Source organism: Calidris pugnax, unplaced genomic scaffold (assembly GCF_001431845.1).
Source record: "Calidris pugnax isolate Ruff unplaced genomic scaffold, ASM143184v1 scaffold102, whole genome shotgun sequence".
NCBI lineage: Eukaryota > Metazoa > Chordata > Aves > Charadriiformes > Scolopacidae > Calidris > Calidris pugnax.
Genome location: NW_015090846.1, coordinates 1,807,470 through 1,829,962, shown reverse-complemented (window position 1 = coordinate 1,829,962; position 22,493 = coordinate 1,807,470). Strand labels below are relative to the sequence as shown.

Here is a 22,493-nt window from a genome sequence, read left to right as displayed (position 1 = left end):
ACTGAGCATTTTAAGAGAGTAGGGGAGAATCTTTGAGATGCCTGTGAAGTGAAATCAGAATATTTGCATTGTTCAGCTTTAGTCATTCATTATGTTGCAGTCTTAATCGCTTCAGTGAACCCTGACTTTCTCTTGTCAGCAGTACATGCACTTCTAAAACTGCTGTGGCTCTTCCCTGATGTTGTGTGCAGTCTGTGAGGGGGAAGGCTGCCTGAATGAATCTGTCACCACTCGGACGTTTCGGTCACTCCCACATCACAGAATCCGTGCCCTGTGTGTTATCTCCTTTTATGTTACTGGGAATACTTAAACATACTGTCATCTTTCAAACCTCTTGGCTCCTCTTGGCAGGGCTGTGCTGACCTGCCTGCTGTTTCTACTTAGCACATTAAAAAGGCTGCTATTCTGCAACCGGCTGTAGGATCCTATAGCTGTGGAAGCCATTTAGACTGTCTTTATGTAAATAAAGTGATGCTGGCAACGGTGTGAATGAGGAAATGCTTTTCTGGTCATTAAATAAAATTTGGTCAAAAGAATGGTTCTTTGAAACTTTGAGTTTTCTTTTTCCTTAATCAGCATTTCAGAACGTGTTCTTCTGAGAGCTTTACTTACCGCATGATGTAAGGAATTTTGTTGTAACATTTTATTTTCATTGTATTTTGTACCCATCACATAGGTCTGTACTCTCTAATGCCTGTATTTTTCCATAAATCATTGTTGAGGTGTGGTCAGTGGCTCAGACCTTTTTTGCATATTTATTACCAGGTTTATATGCCTTAAGTTGCCAGTCTTTCAGTGGTAGCTTATTGCTACCACATCAGTCTGTATTGTTAATGGTGTATAATAAAAAAATATTTGGGTTGTTGCACTTAAAAAACTTTTCCCTCTTCACATGTTCAGAGTAGGTTTGTGGTTTTAATTAACTTCCCCCCCTCATGTCTCTCTTATACCCATAACATGGAAAACCAAGCAAACTCCAATCCAAAGCACACTTCTCACGGACTCAAAGTGTGCATCAGGGAACAAATGGATGAGGTACAATTTTCCTAACTTCTCTGCTCTTTCCATTGTGTGTTATAAACCAGTGAGTGGTGTCAGAGTTGATGTCAGTAAGCTGAGTGTAGACTTGGCTTTATTTGTTTACTATCATCTCAGAACCAGTGACAGTTGGAGGAGGTTGTGCAGTGATTGTTCTCTTCTGCTGAGTGTTAAAGTCAGAAACATCAGTAAAAGAACAACACAACTGTATGTAAAACAGTTTAATTGGAAGTTGTGCCAAAAAACTCCAGAAGAAGCAGCATTTGGGTTTTTTACAGAGGCTTCCATGTTTCCTCCAAGCTCGGGCAGCTTAATTCTCAGTGTGAAACCAGTTCCCTCTCTGGTATTATTGGTCTTTGATGTCACTAAGAAGGGAAAATCTCTTGTAAGTGTTGGACTATGTTTTGCTCAAAGTTTAGGGTTTCTTTAATTCTTTGTACATGAAATAGGCTTTCTGGTCAAGGTGGAGTATGGGTCTGGTGATTCCTTTTTCTTTTAAGGTTTGCTGTAATTGTTTTCTTTGTCATTACTCCAAATTCTGGGGATGTGAGAACAAACCAGAGCTGTGTAATAACAACGATACCCGAACAGGTATTTGCCTAATGAGTTTTTCTTCTTACCTCTGTCTCCCATTGAGACTTTTTTTTTCCCCCCTCTTTTTTGCATTTGCTGAAGTGCAATGAGATGCTGGGGTTTACTTTTGCCTACAGAAGGGAGAGACCAGAGTAGCCAACAGCTGGAGCTCGTTCACAGCCTGTGGTGATGCTGGGGATAAGCAGAACTACAGCCCTAAAAATGCAAGACGTTCTCTCTCGTCTGCATGAATAAATGATGGATGAAACGACTGCTGTATTGTAAATGGAATTTATAATGTTAATGATATAATACAGTCTCTTGCCACAACGAGTCCATTCCCAAACCGTATATAAGGTCTCCTTTCTTGTCTTTTTAAGATGCTTGGAAAGGAGCCCGATGCCTTATTCTTTAGTGCAAATACATGTAAGCTAAGCAGCCTTCTACGTGGAGTATCGCTGGCACATGAGACCTTCCAGCCATGTGTACCTGTCTTCTAAGGCCTCAACTAATTTGCCACCAAGTCCCAGGCAAATAGTGACAGAAAAGAAAATGAAGGCGGTTTGAGTGCCCCTTACATTTGGTATTGTAGAAATGTAGAAAACCTTGTTTTATAGCCTGACAGGCTACGGTGGTCTGGCTGTCCAATTCTGTCACCGATTTCACTGTTGAATTCCCTTTGCTACAAAGAAATCCCAGCAGTTTCCCCTCTCCTTGTTCTCATCCCTGAACCAGCAGAGTGCTGGCCCAGGATGGAGCTTTTGGAGCCCAGTATTGTTGCTGGCCAGGGGAGAAGGTAGTTACGTGGTAAAAATGGGTGGTTTTAGACTTTCCTCGCAGGTTTTACCCTGTGGTGAAGCTTGTTACGATGCCTGGAGAATCGAAATTATAAAGGAGCTTTTAGGACAGTCTGAAGCTTTTCCTGCATCTCAAATCAGCGTGCAGGTTTTAGCCAGTTTCTGTGTGGTTGTGGCCAAACTCCAAATCCCCGCTGAGAAGATGGTGATAACAAAGCTCTTCAAAACCCAGCTCTGCTCTAATTTCTAAGCGAGACCACTCAGCTCCTCCTTTATACTTTGGTTTATTTACATTTGGGACTTTTCCTGAAAGCCAATTCTAGAACAGAATGGGTTGGTGAGACTGTTAATTTTATTACCACTCAAGTGTTGGTTCTCTTGCTGCTCCAGCCTCGGCGAGGCTCCTTATGAATCGCTCTTGTAGATGAGATGTCTGCCTTCTCGTCTTCATGAAGCCAAATAACATACCTGGTAAGTGCTGATGGAGTTTTTTCCCCCCCTCTCCTTCTGTCTCCACCTCCCAGGGGCTGGAGGCTCAATGTTTCATCTGGCAAGTGAGCAAATAAGCCTAAAGCCACTCTGCTGGTGGCTCCTCTGCAGCTGGGGCTGCAACTCAGCCTGGCCGCAGCCGCCTGTCGCGTCAGGCAGATTTCTGTTGCTTTCTGTTACTTTTGGTTATTTAGATTTGTCAGTGCTCTAAAATAGTTAAAATCAGAGTAGAATTGGAGGTAAACAAGGAAAATCAAAAGCTCTACTTGTGCTGTTTGAAGAGGTCACTTTTTTTTTTTTTTTTGCAGACAGAAGCGTAATTTAAAAACTTTTTGAAATGAATCGAATGCTGGCTGCACGCTGGCGACTGGATACACATGAAAACCTCTTGAAAGAGTGCAAGTGGCTTTTCTCGGAAAGAGAAGTACTTTTTGGTTAACCTTTCCACCAGTAAAGCATCAGGCTCATTGGACAACTCCCATTTGGAAGCATTAACTGATGTACAAATGTTTCTATTTTAAAGATGATGAACTTTGGGATCTGCGGGTACTCGCTGTGCTGGTTTCTCTCTGTGTTATTTCAATAATGCTCCATCCTTTGTGTAGACACCTGTGTGCTAACAGACATCTGCACTTAATGCTTCTTCAGCGCTGAAGCTCTCAGAAGCTTTGAATTATTTTCTTAAACACCAAGTTTAAGTTTTGTAAGAGAGGGTTGGTTTTTTTTTTTTTGGGTCTTGTAGTGGTTTGTATTTTATGATTGCAAGTTCTCCAGCACCATTGGACAAGTAAAGTGCCATCCTGGTCTCTGACACGCAGGGCTAATAGCTTTGTGTCTGAGCTTAGAGATGAGCTGTGCTGCCAGGTCTGCAGGCAGAGCCACCGGAGGGAAGTCGAAGGTCCCTCCTTTGGTTCTGCTCTTGTTCACAGCCCAAAAGCCATTTGGTTTCTTCTGTGAGATGGAGCACGTTGTGTTTGTCCTCTGCAGTTGCTATTTCACAGAGATCTTTGTTTCTGCGCGACTAGTAAGAGCCTAAGAATGGTAACCGTAGGGTGGAGGGTAGACTTGTGTTTTGGTTTGGTTTTGCTCCTCACCAATCATCTTCAACACTCAGGTGCACTTTGGCGTAGCTGCAGGAGGGTTAGCACCACAGCTTCCCGATTCTGGTTCAAGTTATTGAACTATTTGTTGGGCTTTGGCTAAAGAAGGCCCAGGACTGAACATTACTGTTATTACAGGGAGGTGGGACCATCTCTGGAGCTGAGTTATGATGTCTTGTCTTAAAAACAAATGAACAAAACCCCAACCAACCCAAATTCGACCAAGAGTAAATCCCCCAACCCAAAAAAGATCCACTGCAGTGGTGTATCCCCTTCAGCAGGCTTCATTCCTGGGCTGTTCTGAGCTTTGTTGTGCCCTTCTGAGGTTATTTTCTATGGGAATTCAGTGCTGCTGCTTGGCACGTTCCTGCTTGTACAGCAATAAAAGTGTGTGTTTGCAGGGAACCTGCCCGGTGCAGAGTTTGTCTTTATGAAGTAGTAAATTTTCTGTCGCTTAATCTAATATTCTAGAGAAAAACACTAGTAGGGGGAAAGGAGAATGTTGCTTCACCTACCAGAAGTGCCATTAGAGATCTTGATCTTGTTACAGTCTGTTCTATGCTATTACTTGTAAGAACAGTAACGTATAAAGATTTTAAATATATCGCAGTCAGAAAGTACAAAGAAGGAGCAAGTGTCAATAACAGCAGCCAGCAGCCGGCAGCGTTAAAGAGAGGGAGGCAATGCTTGTGCCAGCCCACTCCCTCAGAGATCAAACCTCAGCAGGGCGAGTTTAACCCTCATTTATTTTATGGCAGATTAAGTCCTGTGACTCGCCTCTGTGATGTTAAATGCTGCTCGAAATACGCTCTAGATTTCTTTGTGTTGCTCTTTGATGTGACAGTATCTGTCCTGCGCCTTCACTTTTCTTTGTTTTTTTTCCTCCTAATGCTTCTTCAGCGCTGAAGCTCTCAGAAGCTTTGAATTATTTTCTTAAACACCAAGTTTAAGTTTTGTAAGAGAGGGTTGGTTTTTTTTTTTTTGGGTCTTGTAGTGGTTTGTATTTTATGATTGCAAGTTCTCCAGCACCATTGGACAAGTAAAGTGCCATCCTGGTCTCTGACACGCAGGGCTAATAGCTTTGTGTCTGAGCTTAGAGATGAGCTGTGCTGCCAGGTCTGCAGGCAGAGCCACCGGAGGGAAGTCGAAGGTCCCTCCTTTGGTTCTGCTCTTGTTCACAGCCCAAAAGCCATTTGGTTTCTTCTGTGAGATGGAGCACGTTGTGTTTGTCCTCTGCAGTTGCTATTTCACAGAGATCTTTGTTTCTGCGCGACTAGTAAGAGCCTAAGAATGGTAACCGTAGGGTGGAGGGTAGACTTGTGTTTTGGTTTGGTTTTGCTCCTCACCAATCATCTTCAACACTCAGGTGCACTTTGGCGTAGCTGCAGGAGGGTTAGCACCACAGCTTCCCGATTCTGGTTCAAGTTATTGAACTATTTGTTGGGCTTTGGCTAAAGAAGGCCCAGGACTGAACATTACTGTTATTACAGGGAGGTGGGACCATCTCTGGAGCTGAGTTATGATGTCTTGTCTTAAAAACAAATGAACAAAACCCCAACCAACCCAAATTCGACCAAGAGTAAATCCCCCAACCCAAAAAAGATCCACTGCAGTGGTGTATCCCCTTCAGCAGGCTTCATTCCTGGGCTGTTCTGAGCTTTGTTGTGCCCTTCTGAGGTTATTTTCTATGGGAATTCAGTGCTGCTGCTTGGCACGTTCCTGCTTGTACAGCAATAAAAGTGTGTGTTTGCAGGGAACCTGCCCGGTGCAGAGTTTGTCTTTATGAAGTAGTAAATTTTCTGTCGCTTAATCTAATATTCTAGAGAAAAACACTAGTAGGGGGAAAGGAGAATGTTGCTTCACCTACCAGAAGTGCCATTAGAGATCTTGATCTTGTTACAGTCTGTTCTATGCTATTACTTGTAAGAACAGTAACGTATAAAGATTTTAAATATATCGCAGTCAGAAAGTACAAAGAAGGAGCAAGTGTCAATAACAGCAGCCAGCAGCCGGCAGCGTTAAAGAGAGGGAGGCAATGCTTGTGCCAGCCCACTCCCTCAGAGATCAAACCTCAGCAGGGCGAGTTTAACCCTCATTTATTTTATGGCAGATTAAGTCCTGTGACTCGCCTCTGTGATGTTAAATGCTGCTCGAAATACGCTCTAGATTTCTTTGTGTTGCTCTTTGATGTGACAGTATCTGTCCTGCGCCTTCACTTTTCTTTGTTTTTTTTCCTCCTTTTTTCAAAGTACAAGTTCACTGGCCTTCTCTCCACGAAGGTGGCTGTGTTTTGGGGGCACTGGCTGTGTATGCTGTATCCGCACTGTTAGGCTGGAGGATGCTGCAGGCTCTTGCACTTTTGGAACGTGGGCTGCTCCCAGCACAGACTCCCCCGAAAAGCAGGGTGAGCTGCAGAGACAGGACCATGGAGACACCAGCATTGAAACACAACAATTGTTGGTGGAGGAGGTTTTGGAGTAGCACTCTGGCAAGGACACCAGACCTGGAAATGCCAGTGGGGGCTCGAGGCTGGATTGTGTGGGGCTCCTGGGCTGGGTCTGGGAGCAGGAGGGCTGGGGAGAGCTGGGGCAGTGACCAAGGGCTGCTCCCTTGCCAAGACAATTACCCCAGAACTGAACGTGCTGGGGGTGGGGGATGTCTCCTGTCTTCTAGTCCTCTGCTCAGTCAGCTCCTGGCTTGGTGAATCTTTGGACATGGCAAAATTAAAGCTTTTAGGATCGTGACATTCCCATTGTTCTGATGGACTTACATCATCTCTCGTCTCTGGTTTCTCCTGCTTCCATTTATGTACTTGGCTGCAATGCTTCTTCTGATAGGGGCATGTTTGCGAGTCTTAAATGAGTTGATCTAGTCCCTGTGCTCTCTATACTGAAGTCCCACTCTGTGGGTGCTTAAAAATACTCCAAATATACAGATTTTTTTTTCTGGGGAGGGGTATCATGGCATCGGCTCTGGGAGGGGCTGCAATGGGGCTGGACAGCTGAGGTCCCCCTGGGGAAGCATCCCTGGACTACCCAGCCTTCTCCTGCCAAAGGCTCATTTGGAAATGGCCTTTCCATACAAGACCAGTGCTTAATATATCACTCGGGCTTTGTTCATTGTCTACAGTTAGTAGCCTAACCTAGGTTCAGCAAAGTAATTAGGAGAAATAATTAACAGCTCTCAGCGACGAGGCAACCTCTCTCTCCCTCCCCTCTCCCTCACCACGTGCTGCACCTTGGTAGTTACTCAGAAAACACAAGAGGACGTTATCAATCAAAAAATAAGTCTTTACCTGTAATTAACTGTGCACACAAAAAGGAAAACGTGGTGATCAAGCAGCAATTGATAGTTGCTTTACTGGAGGAGGTTACACCAGAATCAAACGCTCATGGCAAAACGTCCCTTTAAGTTGTGGTTCTTTTATAACATTTAATCCAAACAAAAATAAGTCTCTACCAAAAAAAGTAATTTGAACCGTACACTATACGGAAATGTGTGGATAAGACACCGCACTCCTCACGTACCGTACGCCTGATGGCCCCTGTGTTCTCCGTGAGTGCAAGAAAACAAAACCCAGCAATGAAAATACAAAATCAATGCAGCAACTAGAGTTGTAGGCAACAGTATGTGCATGGCCAGACCGGGCCCGTGGTGGGATGTGGGACTATGCAGCAAGGATGGACCAGAGTCCCCCCCCTTCCCTCCCTCCCCTTCCCCTGCCTGTTGTGTTACGGGGCTCTGGAGTTGTCATGACAGGCTCTTTCAAAACAGGACGCTAAGAAGAGGAAAAATAAAAACACCCCAGCCTATACCAAAGTAAAGAAAGTAATAATAAAAAAAATATCCCTTGGATCGCGGCACTATTTCACCAGGGCCCCCGGTGACCCCGGCCCCGGGTTGCCCTGTGCAGGGCAGGGAAGGAGAGTCGCTGGGTGGAGGGAAGGACGGGCCCCGTGTCCCCACCGGGCTGCGGGACCGTGGTCCTGGCACAGGCTGCTGCAGTCCCCGTGCCCCTGCCCGGCAGCCGGCTCTGCGCTGCGGCCACCCCGGCTGCTGCCGGGACGGGTCCATCAGCAGGAGTCAGCCCCTGGTTTTCTGCATACCTCTCTGCTTGGAAAAGTGGACCAAAAAGACGTTGTGCAAGTCCTAGCGTGAAGGAAGGCGGAGGAGACGGCGGGGAGAGCCACCCCGTTACCTTGGTCTCCCCGGGTCCCTCGGGTGATGGTGCCTGGGCTGGGCTCCTTCCTCTGCGGCTTCAGAGGTCCACCCAGCCGCGCAGCTGGAGGGCCAGCACCCCGAGGAGGATGGTGCCGAGGCTGCTGTGGGCGCTGGAGGCACCGTCGCAGTCCTGTTTGTCGGCTTCACACCTGGATTGCTGGCACAGGACCCCCTTGAAGCCCACGGGGCAGATGCAGCGCTGGTTCTGGTAGCAGGTGCCACCGTTCTGGCAGAGCAGGAGCTCGTCGTCGCAGACGTTGGCTGCGAGGTGGGAGGGATAGAAGGATGTGGGTGTTAGTCTGGGGTATGTCAAAAACCTTGGCTGCAGCAGAAACTTGAAGTTTTCGGCATTCTTTAGCTCCTAGGGGTTAAATTATCCAACCCTCGTAGTGCTAGAGCAGTTCCAAGGCCAGAGGGACATAGTGGGAGATATAAACTCTAGGGAAACAGCTATCAAGGTATTGTGGATTTGGGTGAAATGGCTGGAATCTGGTCACCCTACACCCTGAGCACTGTGGGGCACCCGAGCGGGTGGTGCTGAGGATCCCCCTCTTGTTTGGGCCCGTCTCACCCCTCCCTCTGTCCCGCGGGCTCAGGTACGTACGGAAGCAGCCCTGTCTCCAGTAGTAGTTGGGCAGGCAGTCGTCACACTTGGGCCCCGTGGCACCTTCTTTGCATTCACAGTAGCCGGTCTCGTTGCAGCGGTCGTGCATGGAGCCGATCTGGTTGCAGTTACATTCTGGCCAAAGAAGACAGGGCTGTTAGTGTCCATCCTGCCTGGGGGCTTTGTGCCCTCTAATGCCCCGAGGGAAGTGTTGGGGTCTTTGGAACAGGCTGGCTGCGTGCTGCGGGAGGGCTGTTACAGCCCAAGGGGCTGGGAGGGCATGGTTTCATGAGAAGGTCCAGCAGTGCAAACAGTCCTGTGTGCAAAGACCACCCCCCACTTTGGAGCTGAGCATCTCCTGGTAGAGCAATGCCTCTGAATCACAGAATCACAGAATTATCTAGGCTGGAAGAGACCCTCGGGATCATCGAGTCCAGCCATCCACCCTACTCTAAAGTTCTCCCCTACACCGTATCCCCCAACACCACATCTAAACGGTTCTTAAACACAGCCAGGGATGGGGACTCAACCCCCTCCCTGGGCAGCCTATTCCAATGCCCAAGCACTCTCTCTTTGAAGAATTGTTTCCTAATGTCCAGTCTAAACCTACCCTGGCGCAACTTGAACCCATTACCCCTTGTCCTGTCATCTGTAACTTGGGAGAAGAGACCGACCCCCGCCTCTCTACACCCTCCTTTCAGGTAGATGTAGAGAGCGATAAGGTCTCCCCTCAGTCTCCTCTTCTCCAGACTGAACAACCCCAGCTCCCTCAGCCTCTCCTCATAAGACTTACTCTCCAGACCCCTCACAAGCTTCGTTGCCCTTCTCTGGACCCACTCCAGCACCTCAATGTCTTTCTTGTGGTGGGGGGCCCCAAAACTGGACACAGTACTCGAGGTGGGGTCTCACCAGTGCCGAGTACAGGGGAAGAATCATGTTAGAAAGATATTATTTGGGGTTTGTTTTCAGGGAAGAGATGCGTCGGTGGGCTGCAAAGACTGTAGTGGCTGCTGTCCTCGGGGACCATGCGGGTGGACACACCACCCTCTAGAAAGGGACTGCACTAAAGCTCACCCCATAGAGCGAGGGCCCACAGGAGCCACCCCATGTCCTAGTGCCGCTGCCCAAGGGCACTGCTCCACTCACCTATGCATACATTCTCGTCATCCAGCTCTGCCGAGCTGTTGCGGTAGAAGCCCAGGCGGCAGTGCTGGCAGTGCTGGCCCCTCGTGTTGTGCTTGCAGCTCACGCAGGTCACCACGTTCAGGAAGTCGATGTAGCTGCAGCGGTTGGAGTGGCCGTAGCACTCGCAGTCTGCGGAGAGGAGGAGAGAGCTGGGGACCTGGGCCAGGAGCATCCTCCCTCATGCTGGGCAGAGGAGAGGAGCCACAAGGCTTTGGAGGAGGCTCCTGCTCTGGCCAAATGCAATGGGCACTGCCAACGCTGGGCTGGGCAGGATGGGTGCACACAGTGGCTGCTGATCTTCACTGACATGGGGGAGATTGGGCTGGAAACCATTGCTCAGAGAGCAGAGTGGGGTCAGGGGGCTCTGTCCCCTGGGGGTGAGGACAGGCAGGATCCAGCCCCCAGCTGTGCCAGGACACAATCTCTTTAAGGAAATGTATAATCTCTGTGGAGGGGAGTCAGGTGTTAATTAAAAAGCTGCCTCATTAATGAGCAGAGCCCAGTTTGGTGCCTGGCTTTGGCTTTGGTGGGGCTGCAGGAGCTGCAATGGAGTTGGGCTGGGGTGCAGAGCCCCTCACTATGGCAAAGAGGGGACTGGCCCATGAGATGGAGCTGGTAGAGGGTGCAGCAGTGTTAGTTGCCTCCAGCGATGGGAAGGCCCTGGACAAAGCTGAAGTGGAGCTGAAGCTGCTGCATGTTCAGGTAAAACCTTGCTGCCTCTGTGGCTTTTTCTCCTGTGTCCCTTCTCAGCGTGCCCCTTGCTGTTGTACCTCCCAAACCAAGGTGCTGGTTGTGAAGTACAGTGATTCTCGGGTTAAAAGTTTAAAATGAGTCTATGCATGGAGGCATGGCTTGTGTGGGGTCCTTCAAAAGGTGGTGGGTACATGTGTGAGGGTTTGAACCAGTTTGCCCAGCACAGGGACGCCTGCAAAGGCTGCTGGTGGGGTGGGAGATGTCTCACCATTGCTTGGCCAAACACTGCTCCTGTCCTCAGGGCTGACCTCTCTCAGCTGTGAGAGCAACCAGCCAGGTTTAATTTGTAGCCAGAGGCATTTGATTACTTGCTTCTTGTGTTTGGTTTTTATTACCATGGCTTGGGGTGGTGACTACCTTGCAGTGTTAGATTCAGGATGCTGGATCTTTCTGAGAGTTTAAAAGTATAATACAGGAGGAGAGGAGGTACTTGTGGCCCTCCTGCCCTGGTCAGGAGGTGTTCCAGCCAGCAGGGGCAGGTGATAACCTAACCAGAGATGGTGTCAGCCAGGTCTGAGCTTCCCCAGCTGTCAGAGAGGAAGAAGGAAGCTTGGAGCTGTGGTTTTGGTCCAAGCTCTAGCATTAAACATTCAAGGATGGCAGAGGGAGGGGATGAAGGTGGAAGGGTGTGGGCTGGCATGCACATGCGACTGGTGGAGGAGACTTGTGTCAATGAAATGAAGACCAGGGAAGATGGATTAGGGCAGAGGTTTCCCCATGGTTCACAGCTGCCTGAGGAGGAACTGAGTTTGCTGTAATCTTGACCTTCTGTGAAATATCTGCCTGTTTGACCAATAACCAAAGAATTTCAGCTCAAATACTTCTGCCTGCTGCAATTTCCAAGTGTTGTTTCACCTTAGGGATGCACTCCTACATACACCTTGACTAGGCAAACCCTCCCCATCTTCTCCATGTTGGAGGCTGCTGGACCACATCACCTGGGTGAAGACTAGGAGCCCTGGAGCACCGTGCTCCCCCCTCTTACCTTTATACGTTTCGATGGGAGCCACTGGGCCAGAGTCTGGTTTGAGCCGGATGAGTTTTGAGCTCTTTGAGGATGCTTAAGAAAAATCAAAGACATGCTTTTTCTCACCGCTTAGCTCCGCTCCACGTCCTACCCTACCACGAGGAGCTCTGGTATGAGAACAATGCCAACCCGAGCCAAGAACACCGCTCTGGCAGCGCCGGCATCTATTTCTGCACCAGACAGCTGGTAGCTGCTAAATTTCTCCTTTTCTTCTCCCCTCCTCAAAGTTTGATGCATGAAAAACCCAACGCGCCGTGCTATTGCGATGTGTAGAGCTGGAGGCTGAGGAACTACTCGCACATTCTCCCGTTACGCTTGTTTGGTGACATGGATCGGGTTATTCAGGCCAAGGATCTACAAGTCTAAACAGCTTAAAAAAAATAATCTACCGGCCATGGCCTCAGTTTGATGGCCAACTGGCACCTAAAAAGCTGCTAGGAGTACATCTAGAAGGACAAATGCTACGGAGGTGGTATCTGGCAGGGGTCCTGCCAAGCACGCGTTGTTCCAGCCCAGCTCAACCCCACCAGCACATACCTGTCTTCTTCCCATGCTTCTTGCCTGCTACGCGCCCTGCTTTGCTCTTCGGAGCTGCTACACAAGACAATAAAATACATCTGAGTGCTGTGGTGAGGAGAGGGCTTCCAGGACCAGTCCAGGATGGCTGGACTGGGGTATTTCATCAGGATAAAGGGCTGCCCTGGCCAGGATGGTGCTTCCTCAGGGCCGTGCAGCCAGCTGGACCCCTGTCCTTCACTGAATGACTGGAGTGCTGGGGATAAAGGCCATCTCTTCCAAATGGAGCTTATGGATTTGGTGCCTGGAGGTTTTTGTGCTCTGGTAACCCCACTACAGGGCAAGGTTGAGCAGCGCTGAGACCCCTCAAGGTGTTTAGAAATGGGTCTTACCAGTGTTTGTAGTGTGTACCAACCCTTGCACTGTGCCAGCCTACCATGGTGCCCAGTCCCTGCTCTGCCACCATGGCTTTCTCCATTCCCTGGTCCCATGGCTGAGCAGGGAACATGGCAGCCTCTCCTCACGGGTGTTCAGCATTGGCCTGGCACAGTATGGAGGCTACCAGGGCCTATTGTTCCTGCCATGAGAGAACTGGGGTAGCCCAGAGAGGGGACGAGCAGCCCCATGGGTCCACAGGGTGCCCAAATCCCCACATCTCTGCAGTGGGTGCTGGGGGTCATATCCCTGTGGAGAAGCCCCCATGGTTGTGCCTGTCCCTCATGAGGAGCTGGCCATGGCTGTGGGGAGGCTCCACAGAGTGTTGGGAGTAGGGTGATCTGCCAATGAGGCTTGGCCCTGTTGGGCCAGCACAGCCAATCAGCCCAATTAGTCTCACCCAATTAATCTTGACAGGGGACAGGTGCATGCCCCTTGACCTGTGGGAAGGAACACCTTCCCAAAGAGCTGAGGTGCTCATGGGCTCTCCTGGGGCCCAGAGAGACCGCTGCAGCCACCCCAGCCCCAACCATGTCTCCATCCAGTCCTATGGATGAGCTGAGGTGGACTCTCCAAGTAGGAGAGCAGATTGTACAATGGTGAGTCATGCCAAGGATGGGTGGGTTGTCACAGCCTAAGAGCATTGGGGGAAAAAACTGCCCTGCTCCATCCTTGGGGATAGGCTTAGCCTTACCTCGAATGTTTTCAGGAGGGTTTGGTGGCTTCGGCTTGGATCCAAATGGCGCTGTGTTTGGTGGGCGCTGAACAGCTTACGGTGGCATCAGTTAGAGAGAACATCAGATTTAATGCAGATCCCCTTCTTGTTTGCTTAAAAAGGTGGCAAAGGGACACTGGAAGCTCTAGGCAAGTATCTAGGGTGGGATGGTTGAGCAACATCTAGTTGTGAATGTGTTGAAGCAGGAACGAGAGACAAAGTCTCCTGGAAGTTGAAGTCTTTAAAAGTGAAGAGAGACAAAAGAAGTTCTCCTATGGGAAGGGCATGGGAACTGCTGGAGGGGTGCTTGTTGGCCTGTGGTCATCACGTTGCCCAAGCATGGAGAGAAGCTGAATCTGCAGACCACTGTCAAGACTCAGGAGCCCCTGTTGTTTGGCAGACTGTCAGCAACACCCGGCATGATGCCCATGGTGTAGGCCTCTCTCTCGTTGCTGTATCCAATACAGCTTTGTCTCTCTGTGAGGCCAGAGGCAGGCCCAAGAACACAATTCCAAAAAACTTCTATTTTGGCACTTTCTGCCCTTCAGTTGAGTATTTCCAAACACTGGGTTGTGTCCTGGGCCCAGCTTCAGCAGTTGTTATGTTCTGCACTGGAGGGGATGCTAATGTCTACGGCTGGAGTGAGCTACAAGCATCTCAGCTGGGAACGGGACTTGAGCACCAACAGGCAACTGCTGAAGCGTGTGTGCTGGTGGGAACCCCAAGGAGGAGAAACTTCAGCCTCAACAGCCAGCGTGAAGCCTCCTAAGTTTCCCACCAGGAGCAGCTCACCTTAGGCAGTCACGCAGGAGACCTGAAGCAAGGAAATACATAAGAAGGCATCTATGCTACAAACGACACAGGCCTATCTATTTACAAAGTTATTCTGCTCTACAAACAGACTCGGGTCTCGGGAGACGATGGGATTTCCATGATCCTCTCTGTTCACCCCAGCAGCAAGCTGTGAACAATCTCTTCTACCACTTACCATCCTCATATTTCATGTATACGACTAAACCCTGAGGCTCAATCCAGCCCCACCAGGCTCCAAGCTGCGTGTTGGGCACAGGCAAACCCCGAGCTTTTTTCCCAGGTGGGAGGAGGAGAGAGATGCATGGAAAGCAGAGATGCAGAACTAGAAACTAAAGCCTTCGCCGAGCGTCGGGAGCTGGTACTCGCTGGCAGGACCCAGCTCAGCCACGTGTCTCCTACCTTCTGCTCCAGGGCCAGCCTTGGCTGGGGGAGAGCCCACTTGCAGGGGAGCAGCAGCCGACAAACTGGTGTAGTCTTGCAGCCATCAAAGGGGAAAGCTGCGTTACTGGGTGTGCTGGGGGGAGCTGGCAACCAGCAAGGAGCTCTGATGGAGGGCCAGAGCTCTGGAGGACAAACCCAACCCAAGCCAACCCAACCCATCCCTGCGTCCCACAAGAAATGCATAGATCACTCATTTGATTTCCCCTCAAACCCTCACCCCCACTGGCTCCGTACCCCTCCCCGTCTCCTCAATATTGGTGACAATCTTCAGGTTTGCTAGAAAACAAACCAAGGAATAAAATTTTAAAAGCTGAATTATTAATTTCAAGCTCCAGTTGGGTAACATAAGGAGGAGGAGGGAAAAAAAATAAAAAAAATCTCTCAATCCTTGCCAAGTTTCAAAGGACAAACCCGAGTAGGAGAGAAATGTGATTTCCCAGCCTCGTCAAGGGGATGATAAACAATGCAGAATAAAGAAGAAAAAAAATTATTATTTTTTTTTTTAATGACAAGCTCTAAGAGAAGGTGATAGACATTGTCCTTTTCAGCTGGAAACTGGAAACCAATTGATATTAATATGGTGTTAAAGAGAATATGAAAAAAGCCCTGTGCAAATTGGCAAGGGTTTAATTAGAGTCACAATAAAAAACAGCCCTGAAGGCATTTTGCTTTTTAGTCATTCACATACACCTCCACTCAATTGCGTTTACAGAGCCAGGAAAATTATTAATGCTCATTATCCTGAGAAGCTTTCCTTTGTAGCTCTGGAACATTAATGGACAGTTTTACAGTTCAGGAGGGGGAGAGATGTGTTTTACCCCCAGACCCAGTTCATACAAGTGGGAAACACTGGGTGACTCTTATTCTGGGGGCTTGTATCAGCCCCCATTGGTCTTGGTGGGTTTCTGGGGAAGTAGAATAGATGGAACCAAGAAATCACTCTTTACAGCAAAAACCATCAGGGCAAACAGCAGTGGAGTTATGGGGCAAGACCCTGAAAAAGTCCTTCTCAAAACATAAGCAAAGGGTCCTGTTTCTGCAGGACCTACACAAAGCCAGACTTTTTGTGCCATCAAGCAGGGCTCAGGATGGTTTTGTTTTTCCCAGAGGTGAACTGGCACTGCTGAAACTGCTGGGTTACCGACTGGGGTGGGGGGTAAATGGAAGCAAAAAAAAAAACCACAAACAAAAAACAAACCCAAACCTTTCTTCTGCTTATTTTGAATGTGGGAAAAATGTAACAAATGGCAAGGCAGAATTTGACAGGCTTCAAGGAAGGGTTTGAAATAACAGAACTGCAGAAGGCAAATGAGAATAGCACTTAATTCATCCTCCTTAGGGTAGCTGTGATTTCCCTTCGTTCTACCAATTTTGGCAGCCTCGACTGCCTTCAGACCACAGACCATGCTCATAAGCTCATTCTTCTCTACCCTCTCACCACAAGACAAGCGACCGGGCACAAAAGCATCCTACGAACATGACCACAGCTCCACCTTGACCACGGAAAACACCACGAGCAGCCAAAGGAAGCAGATGTCTAGCAGATCCATGCAACCCAGAGACAACTCAAATCTAATCTACTCCTCTAGCCTACGTGCTACGTTGCTTTCTGCCTTGCCGCTACCCACTAGTTTGCGGAGGCATGAAGGAGAAGGGAAAAACACATCGATCTGGCTTTAAATACCTGTTTTTTTCTCTGTCTCTCTCACAGGCTCAGAGTCAGCGAGCTCAGAGGCTGGTCTGATGATGCTTGCTTATGGTGGGAAGCAGAAATTCAGAGGGCAGAAGACAGTGTGTAAATTAGAGGGTGAAACAGGACAGGGATGGGGCAGGGCTCTAAGGGACTTTTTTCAAATATCTGCCTGAGCTGGCTTTAAAGCAAGGAGGGATTTGCCTAATGCTTTCTAGAATTTAAAAGGGAGGTTATGACAGAGTATCTCACTTTGGGACTCTGACCCAGCTTGGGGTTATTGCATCTCCTGCAGTCAGGTGTCTTAGCAGGAGCTCGAGGGTCATCTCTTTAACAAGGTATGTCCCTTGAGTTCCAGGTGAGTTAGATTCACAGCCCCTGGAGGATGTCATGGTATTTAAAGAAATACTTTACATTTTGCAGGACCGGAAGGGGAGGAACATCTCTGGCCAAGAAGCAGATCAGAATTAAGCTGTGCCTTGATTCCCTATTGCTGGTTAAAGGCAAACAGTGGACCTTTGGCTTCAAACCCAGCGTGCTGCCCAGGTAAGAGAGCAGGTCCCTGAGCTGCTGGGTGGCCCTGGCTACCTTCATATTTGGAACAGCACCTCCAGGGACTGCCTCCATCCCCATCTCACCCTTCTGGGGTGAGACCTGGCTCTGCAGAAACATGGGCAGGGTGTCTAGACAGAGGCAAGGAACTCAGAGCTCAGCCCTGCCCTTATCAAGCCAGAGAAGTGATGGCTGGACTGTGATATATTTATTTATTTGGTCACTTGCCATCAGTTAATGAAAGCACTATGAAAGTATTTTTTTTCTGCCCAGGAAGCAGGTTTTGGAGAAGGAATAAACCCTGAGGTGCATGGTGTCTCCTGGGTCCCTCAGAGCAGCTTGGCAGGAGACACTATCCCCAGCCCCCCCAGCCCCACAGAGATGCTGCCCTGCCCGGCCCAGTAGCATGACACAAGCGAGGCAGAGCAATTCAAACCACACACAAGATAGACACTAAACACACCACCCACACGTACACAGCACTTGTAAAAAGATTAGACCTAAAATGTCGCTATGGGTGAGCATGGATAAAAATCAAATGACCCCAAGCGTGTGGTGCAGGTGTAGACGTGGTCCCCTGTCACTGTGAGGATGGTGGGAGCTCTGGGCAGGGGTGGTGGCTGAGCCTCCTCCTGCACATGCACAGCATGGACCTGGGTGAGGAGCACTTCTTAACAGACCAGAGACTTGCACTCTTTTGCCCAGGGTCACTTCGACTCCATGGAAGTTGGAGCTAAACCCTCGGCTTCCTGATTAACTACTCAAGCAGGGTACTTCCATGAATATATCTATATTTGCATAAACATGCAATCAAGTTTCCTCATCCCTTTGACTGGCTTCTGGCAGCTCCCCCAGACAGACTGTTACTAACATACTGTGGGTGTAAAACGTCCTCCTGGGAAATATCAGGCCCAGAAAGCATGGCAAGGGGAGGAATGCGTGTCTAATTCCCCCATGAGAAGCTTTAAAAAAATGTCCTGCTGTTAAGTTTTATCTGCTCATTTCCAAAAGACAAGTGAAAACGCTGTCTCCTTGTTCACTAGAGGAGGGAAGCAGGAACCCCCGGAAAAAGGACAAAAGTTTTCCTCCACGGTGTGATTTTAGAAATTAGGAAAGGGTGTTTCTGGCGTGTGTGTGAGCTCCAGCCCCGCACGCTCCCTGGCTGCTTTGTGCAGTGGCCTCCTGGGGAATGTTAGAGTGTGGCTCTGCCCTGGGAAAGCTGCCCTTGAAGATGCAGCCAGCCTGAATGACATCCTTGAGTCTGGCCACAGGGACTTGGTACAGGACTGGGAGAACCAGCAAGGACAGAGCAAACCTGTCCCTTGACCCGACAGCCCATCCCTGGCATGGCTTAGCAAAGCCTCTGGGTTGCTCTGGTGAGTCCTAGGAGGTGACAGCAGCCCTCCCTGGTGGCTTCCCTTGTGGGGAATCTTCCCCATCTGAGCAAGTGGCTGGTGGGGCAGAGCAGCACCCAGCCTTCCCCATCAGAAGTTGGGGAGAGTGCAGGCTACAAGTCTCTTCTCCTTCCAGTCAGGCAAGACCGAGTACATGGTTTAGTTTGATGGTGGGACAGTAAAGCCTTCTTTGCTTCCCTGCTCTGTATGTGATGGAGCTGTAAGAGAGCATCTCTTGCAGCCATGCCAGCCCTGTGCAGGACAACGTTGCCAAGTGGCTCTAGGAGGGATGGATTTTGAAAACCTTTTCTTTTTTTAAAAAAAAAACCAAACCAGCACAAAATGGAGACAAAAAAGGGAAAAGCATTCCTTCCCCCGCATCCAATCCTGGCTTGGCTTCTTGCTGCCCTGATGATAGCAGAGTGACAGCAGAGTGAGATCAGCCGGCGAGGGAGGACGTCAACAACCACAGTGTGGTTGTCTCTGGGCTTTGAAGTGGACCCGTTGCAGCTGGCTCCCTGCTTAGAGGGACCATCATGCTTGCTCCCAGCCTGTGTCACACGTGTCAAAGTGTCCCTGGGCTGAACAGAGAGAAAACCAAACCAGCACTGCCCAGAGGCTGGGGGATGTGAACCGAGTCAGGGTGATTTTTATCCATGTCCCTTTATCATCCTACAGAGCAGATAACCAGGGCCACCGCCACGGCAGCCCCACGGCTTCTTGCTGCCCTGATGATAGCAGAGTGACAGCAGAGTGAGATCAGCCGGCGAGGGAGGACGTCAACAACCACAGTGTGGTTGTCTCTGGGCTTTGAAGTGGACCCGTTGCAGCTGGCTCCCTGCTTAGAGGGACCATCATGCTTGCTCCCAGCCTGTGTCACACGTGTCAAAGTGTCCCTGGGCTGAACAGAGAGAAAACCAAACCAGCACTGCCCAGAGGCTGGGGGATGTGAACCGAGACAGGGTGATTTTTATCCATGTCCCTTTAGCATCCTACAGAGCAGATAACCAGGGCCACCGCCACGGCAGCCCCACGCGTTCCCCACCGCCACCGGAGGAGCTGGGGTGGGAAGCAGCTGAGAAGAGGAGCCTGGTGGTGGTGTCCAGGCTCTCTGAGCACGGCAGGGAGTGTGGCACCCACCTGGCTGGGTGGTGGTGGCAGGTAGGGGGGTGGTGGTGGTGGTGGTTGTGGTGGTGGTAGTTGAGGTGGTGGTGGTGGGCGTTGTCGTGGTGGGCGTTTTTACCGTGGTGGTTTTTGTGGTGGCAACCCGCTGCGGTCGCTCGTAGGCTGGCAAGCAAAGAGAAGAGGTGGGAAGCACTTATTGGGGTAAAACAGAGGGTTTCCTTGCCAGCCCGCGTGCCCAGGAGGCTGCTGCTGCTGGGGCTGAACTGGTGACCGATTTCTCAGCTCGTTTACAACTGGGGCACGGAGGGGATTAAGGCAATAGTGGCTGGATGACGCTGGATGCAGCGAGCACGTGTGCGTGCAGGGGCCCCAAGGCTGGGGCCACATCAGCTTACTCTGTTGCTGCAGATATTGGCTTAAATACTTACAGCACTATCATAAACTAATTGCCAATTAAGCTGAAAAGAGGAAACAGAAGCACGCCTGGGCAGAGGTGGGGTGAAGAGTGGGCAGGAGGTGAGGAGACCACTCAGCAGAGATGGGATTCTGCTGCCTGGTGTCTACGTGCCCACAGGCAGAGCCCTGCCTGCCCTGGCTCTTCTGCTGCCCCACAGGCAGCCAACTACCCGGGATCATCAAAAACAACCCCTACCACGGGTATGTGTTAACTTCCACTGGCACCCTTCATTTAGCAAGGCAAATTAACGGATGGTTTAAGGTCAGCGAGCCCCACGGAGCTGCAGCGGAGCGGTCCCTGGTGCGGTGCCCACCCCACCGCGCTCGCCACAACAGCCTGAACTAAAATAACACTCAGGACACAAATTCCTACTTAACTTACACCTGCTGCCCTCCTGTCCTTGTTTGTCCCGCTGCTTCATGCAGATTATCATGCTTAATTTCATAATAGCCCTGAGCTAGTTTAAATACTTAATTTAGGTCACTTCTAGTCTTCTATGCAGGCTAAATAATCTCTCCTTAACTGGCCTTGGACACAAATCCCTCCTGTCCACCTCCTGCACATCGCTCCCAGCACCCTCCCGGCTTCCTCCTAGCAGAAAATTTTGATGGGAAACATTTTCCAGGGAAACAAAGGATGCCAAGCTGTCTTAAGGTGGGGAAAAAATAGTTATCAGAATGGTTTTGACCGGAAAAGCAAAGGATATTTTGGATCGTTAAAACATATAATTTTCTTAATCCTAAATTACTTAAGGGAGACTTTTAATTTTAATTTGAAATTTTTAACCATTTTAGATTTTAAGCAGTTAAATTTAATGTGGTTCATTTACCCAGAAAAAAACATCCTCTACTTTTCAATTAGGTGCATTTCTCTTAATTACATTTGCATTTCTCTGGAACTGTTTCTCCTCCAATTCTTTCCACTTGCCTGCAAACCAAAGAATTCATTATTCATTCAGCTCTCCGATTTGTTTCTTCTGGAGGGTAATTCCGAGACACAAAATCCAAACCCAGGCTTCTGCTTACCCAAAACTCAAGGCTCTTTGATATCAAACTACCTCCAGCTTTGTTAAATAAGGAGTGCTATCATACCACCAATCTTTCAATAGAAATCCCCTCTGAGCTCTACTGTCTTCGCTGCTGACACTTCATAGACATATGTTCATCTACATACAGCTGTACACACACCCTACATACATTTTTTTATCGATAGCCCAAGGTGACCCAGACTGGATGCTATGCCAAATAACTCAAACCCAGCTCCTTCTCAGAGCAGAAGTCTGCAATACTGGGGGGGAAAAGTTCACAGCGAGCACTGGTGGTTTTGAAGAGTCTTTTTTTATTTCCTTTCCGGCTGCCATTCTAACGAACCTCATGGGGGGAAACCATGCCAGAGGAAAAGGCAAAATGAGGCTGCTAAAGTCAAAGGAAGAAAATATAAGACTCTTTGACAGGACAGAAAATGAGGCACAATTAGGGAAGACTTATTGCCTGGAAAATGATAATGGACAGAAAATAACCATTTTTTTTTTTCCTAGTGACATCCGCAAGGACCATGCACTAGGGTGTTAAATGCCAGCATTTCAGTTATGTTTTTACTTACTGCCAAAGGCTGAGCCTGCAGCTGCACCTGGAAAAAACAAGAAGAAGCCCGGTCACTGGAAGCAGGATGTCATCGGCTTTGATACCAGCAGAAAATCAAACAGATACACGACGTGGGACCGAACAGCAATTAATTAGTGGGGGTCTTGCTCATAGGCATATCAGTTTGCTGCAGCATCTTCAAAAGCTGCTTTTGCCAAACCACAGGGGCAACCAGACAGGGCTGTCTGGGGTCTTGGCAACTCAAGCTTTTCACTTGGGTAAGAAAAACCAGTTTGGTCCTTCCTGATGGCTTTTTCTGTTAACCGTTTCCTTGACCTACCATTAAAGCCCAGCAAAGGACAAGCACATCTTCTGAGGGCCACTCTAAGTACAAATGGTAGAGTCTGAAAGAGCTTGTTGTACCTAGGGCAGTTCTCCATGAGCGAGAAGGGCTGAACACCCTTCCCACTGTGGCATTTGCTCAACATGATGCTACAAAGCCACTGGCTTCAAACCCACCCATCGAAAGACATCCAAGGACCAGATTCTGGCTTTTGGCACCCAGAAGACTAATGGCCATGGTCCTCCCTACTGTAACAAGTGGATGAATCATGGAAAGTCTCTACTTTGCACGAACATAAAGCACAGGACCAGTGATGGAAGAGGTAGGGCCACCAAGAGGAGAGAGCTTCAGAGAATTGCCTCTGTTGGAGAGGAAGAGGATGTTGATGGGGGAGGAGGAAGCAACAGAGAGAGTGTCAAGGCTGGGGTGGGGGAGAAGACCGAGTGACAGATGGGAAGAGAGATGAATGGGAGAAGAAAGAGCAGAGGAGAAAGAGAAATAGGAAGAGACACAAGGAACGGAGGGGAGGGAAAGAGAGAGAACAGCATGTCTGTGCCTGTCAACACCCGAAACTCTCCCAGGCTCCTTTGAAGCAATGCAGCCGCTTGGTGGGAGCTGACAAGCTCGTTCACTTTCAAAGAA

General features: G+C 49.2%; 1 protein-coding gene across 4 annotated transcripts in view; it reads right to left on the bottom strand.

The window, feature by feature from the left end:
- Positions 1 to 7,266: 7,266 nt before the first annotated feature.
- NTNG2 (netrin G2) overlaps positions 7,267 to 22,493 on the bottom strand; it is a 65,816-nt gene continuing 50,589 nt past the window's right edge. For all 4 annotated transcript variants that reach the window (XM_014942717.1, XM_014942716.1, XM_014942715.1 and 1 more), the window contains 3 exons: positions 9,969 to 10,136; positions 8,823 to 8,957; positions 7,267 to 8,479 (listed from right to left, as the gene is read on the bottom strand). In XM_014942717.1, coding sequence (XP_014798203.1) covers positions 8,256 to 8,479; positions 8,823 to 8,957; positions 9,969 to 10,136 — 527 coding nt within the window. In that variant the 3' untranslated portion in view covers positions 7,267 to 8,255. The remainder of the gene's footprint in view (positions 8,480 to 8,822; positions 8,958 to 9,968; positions 10,137 to 22,493) is intronic.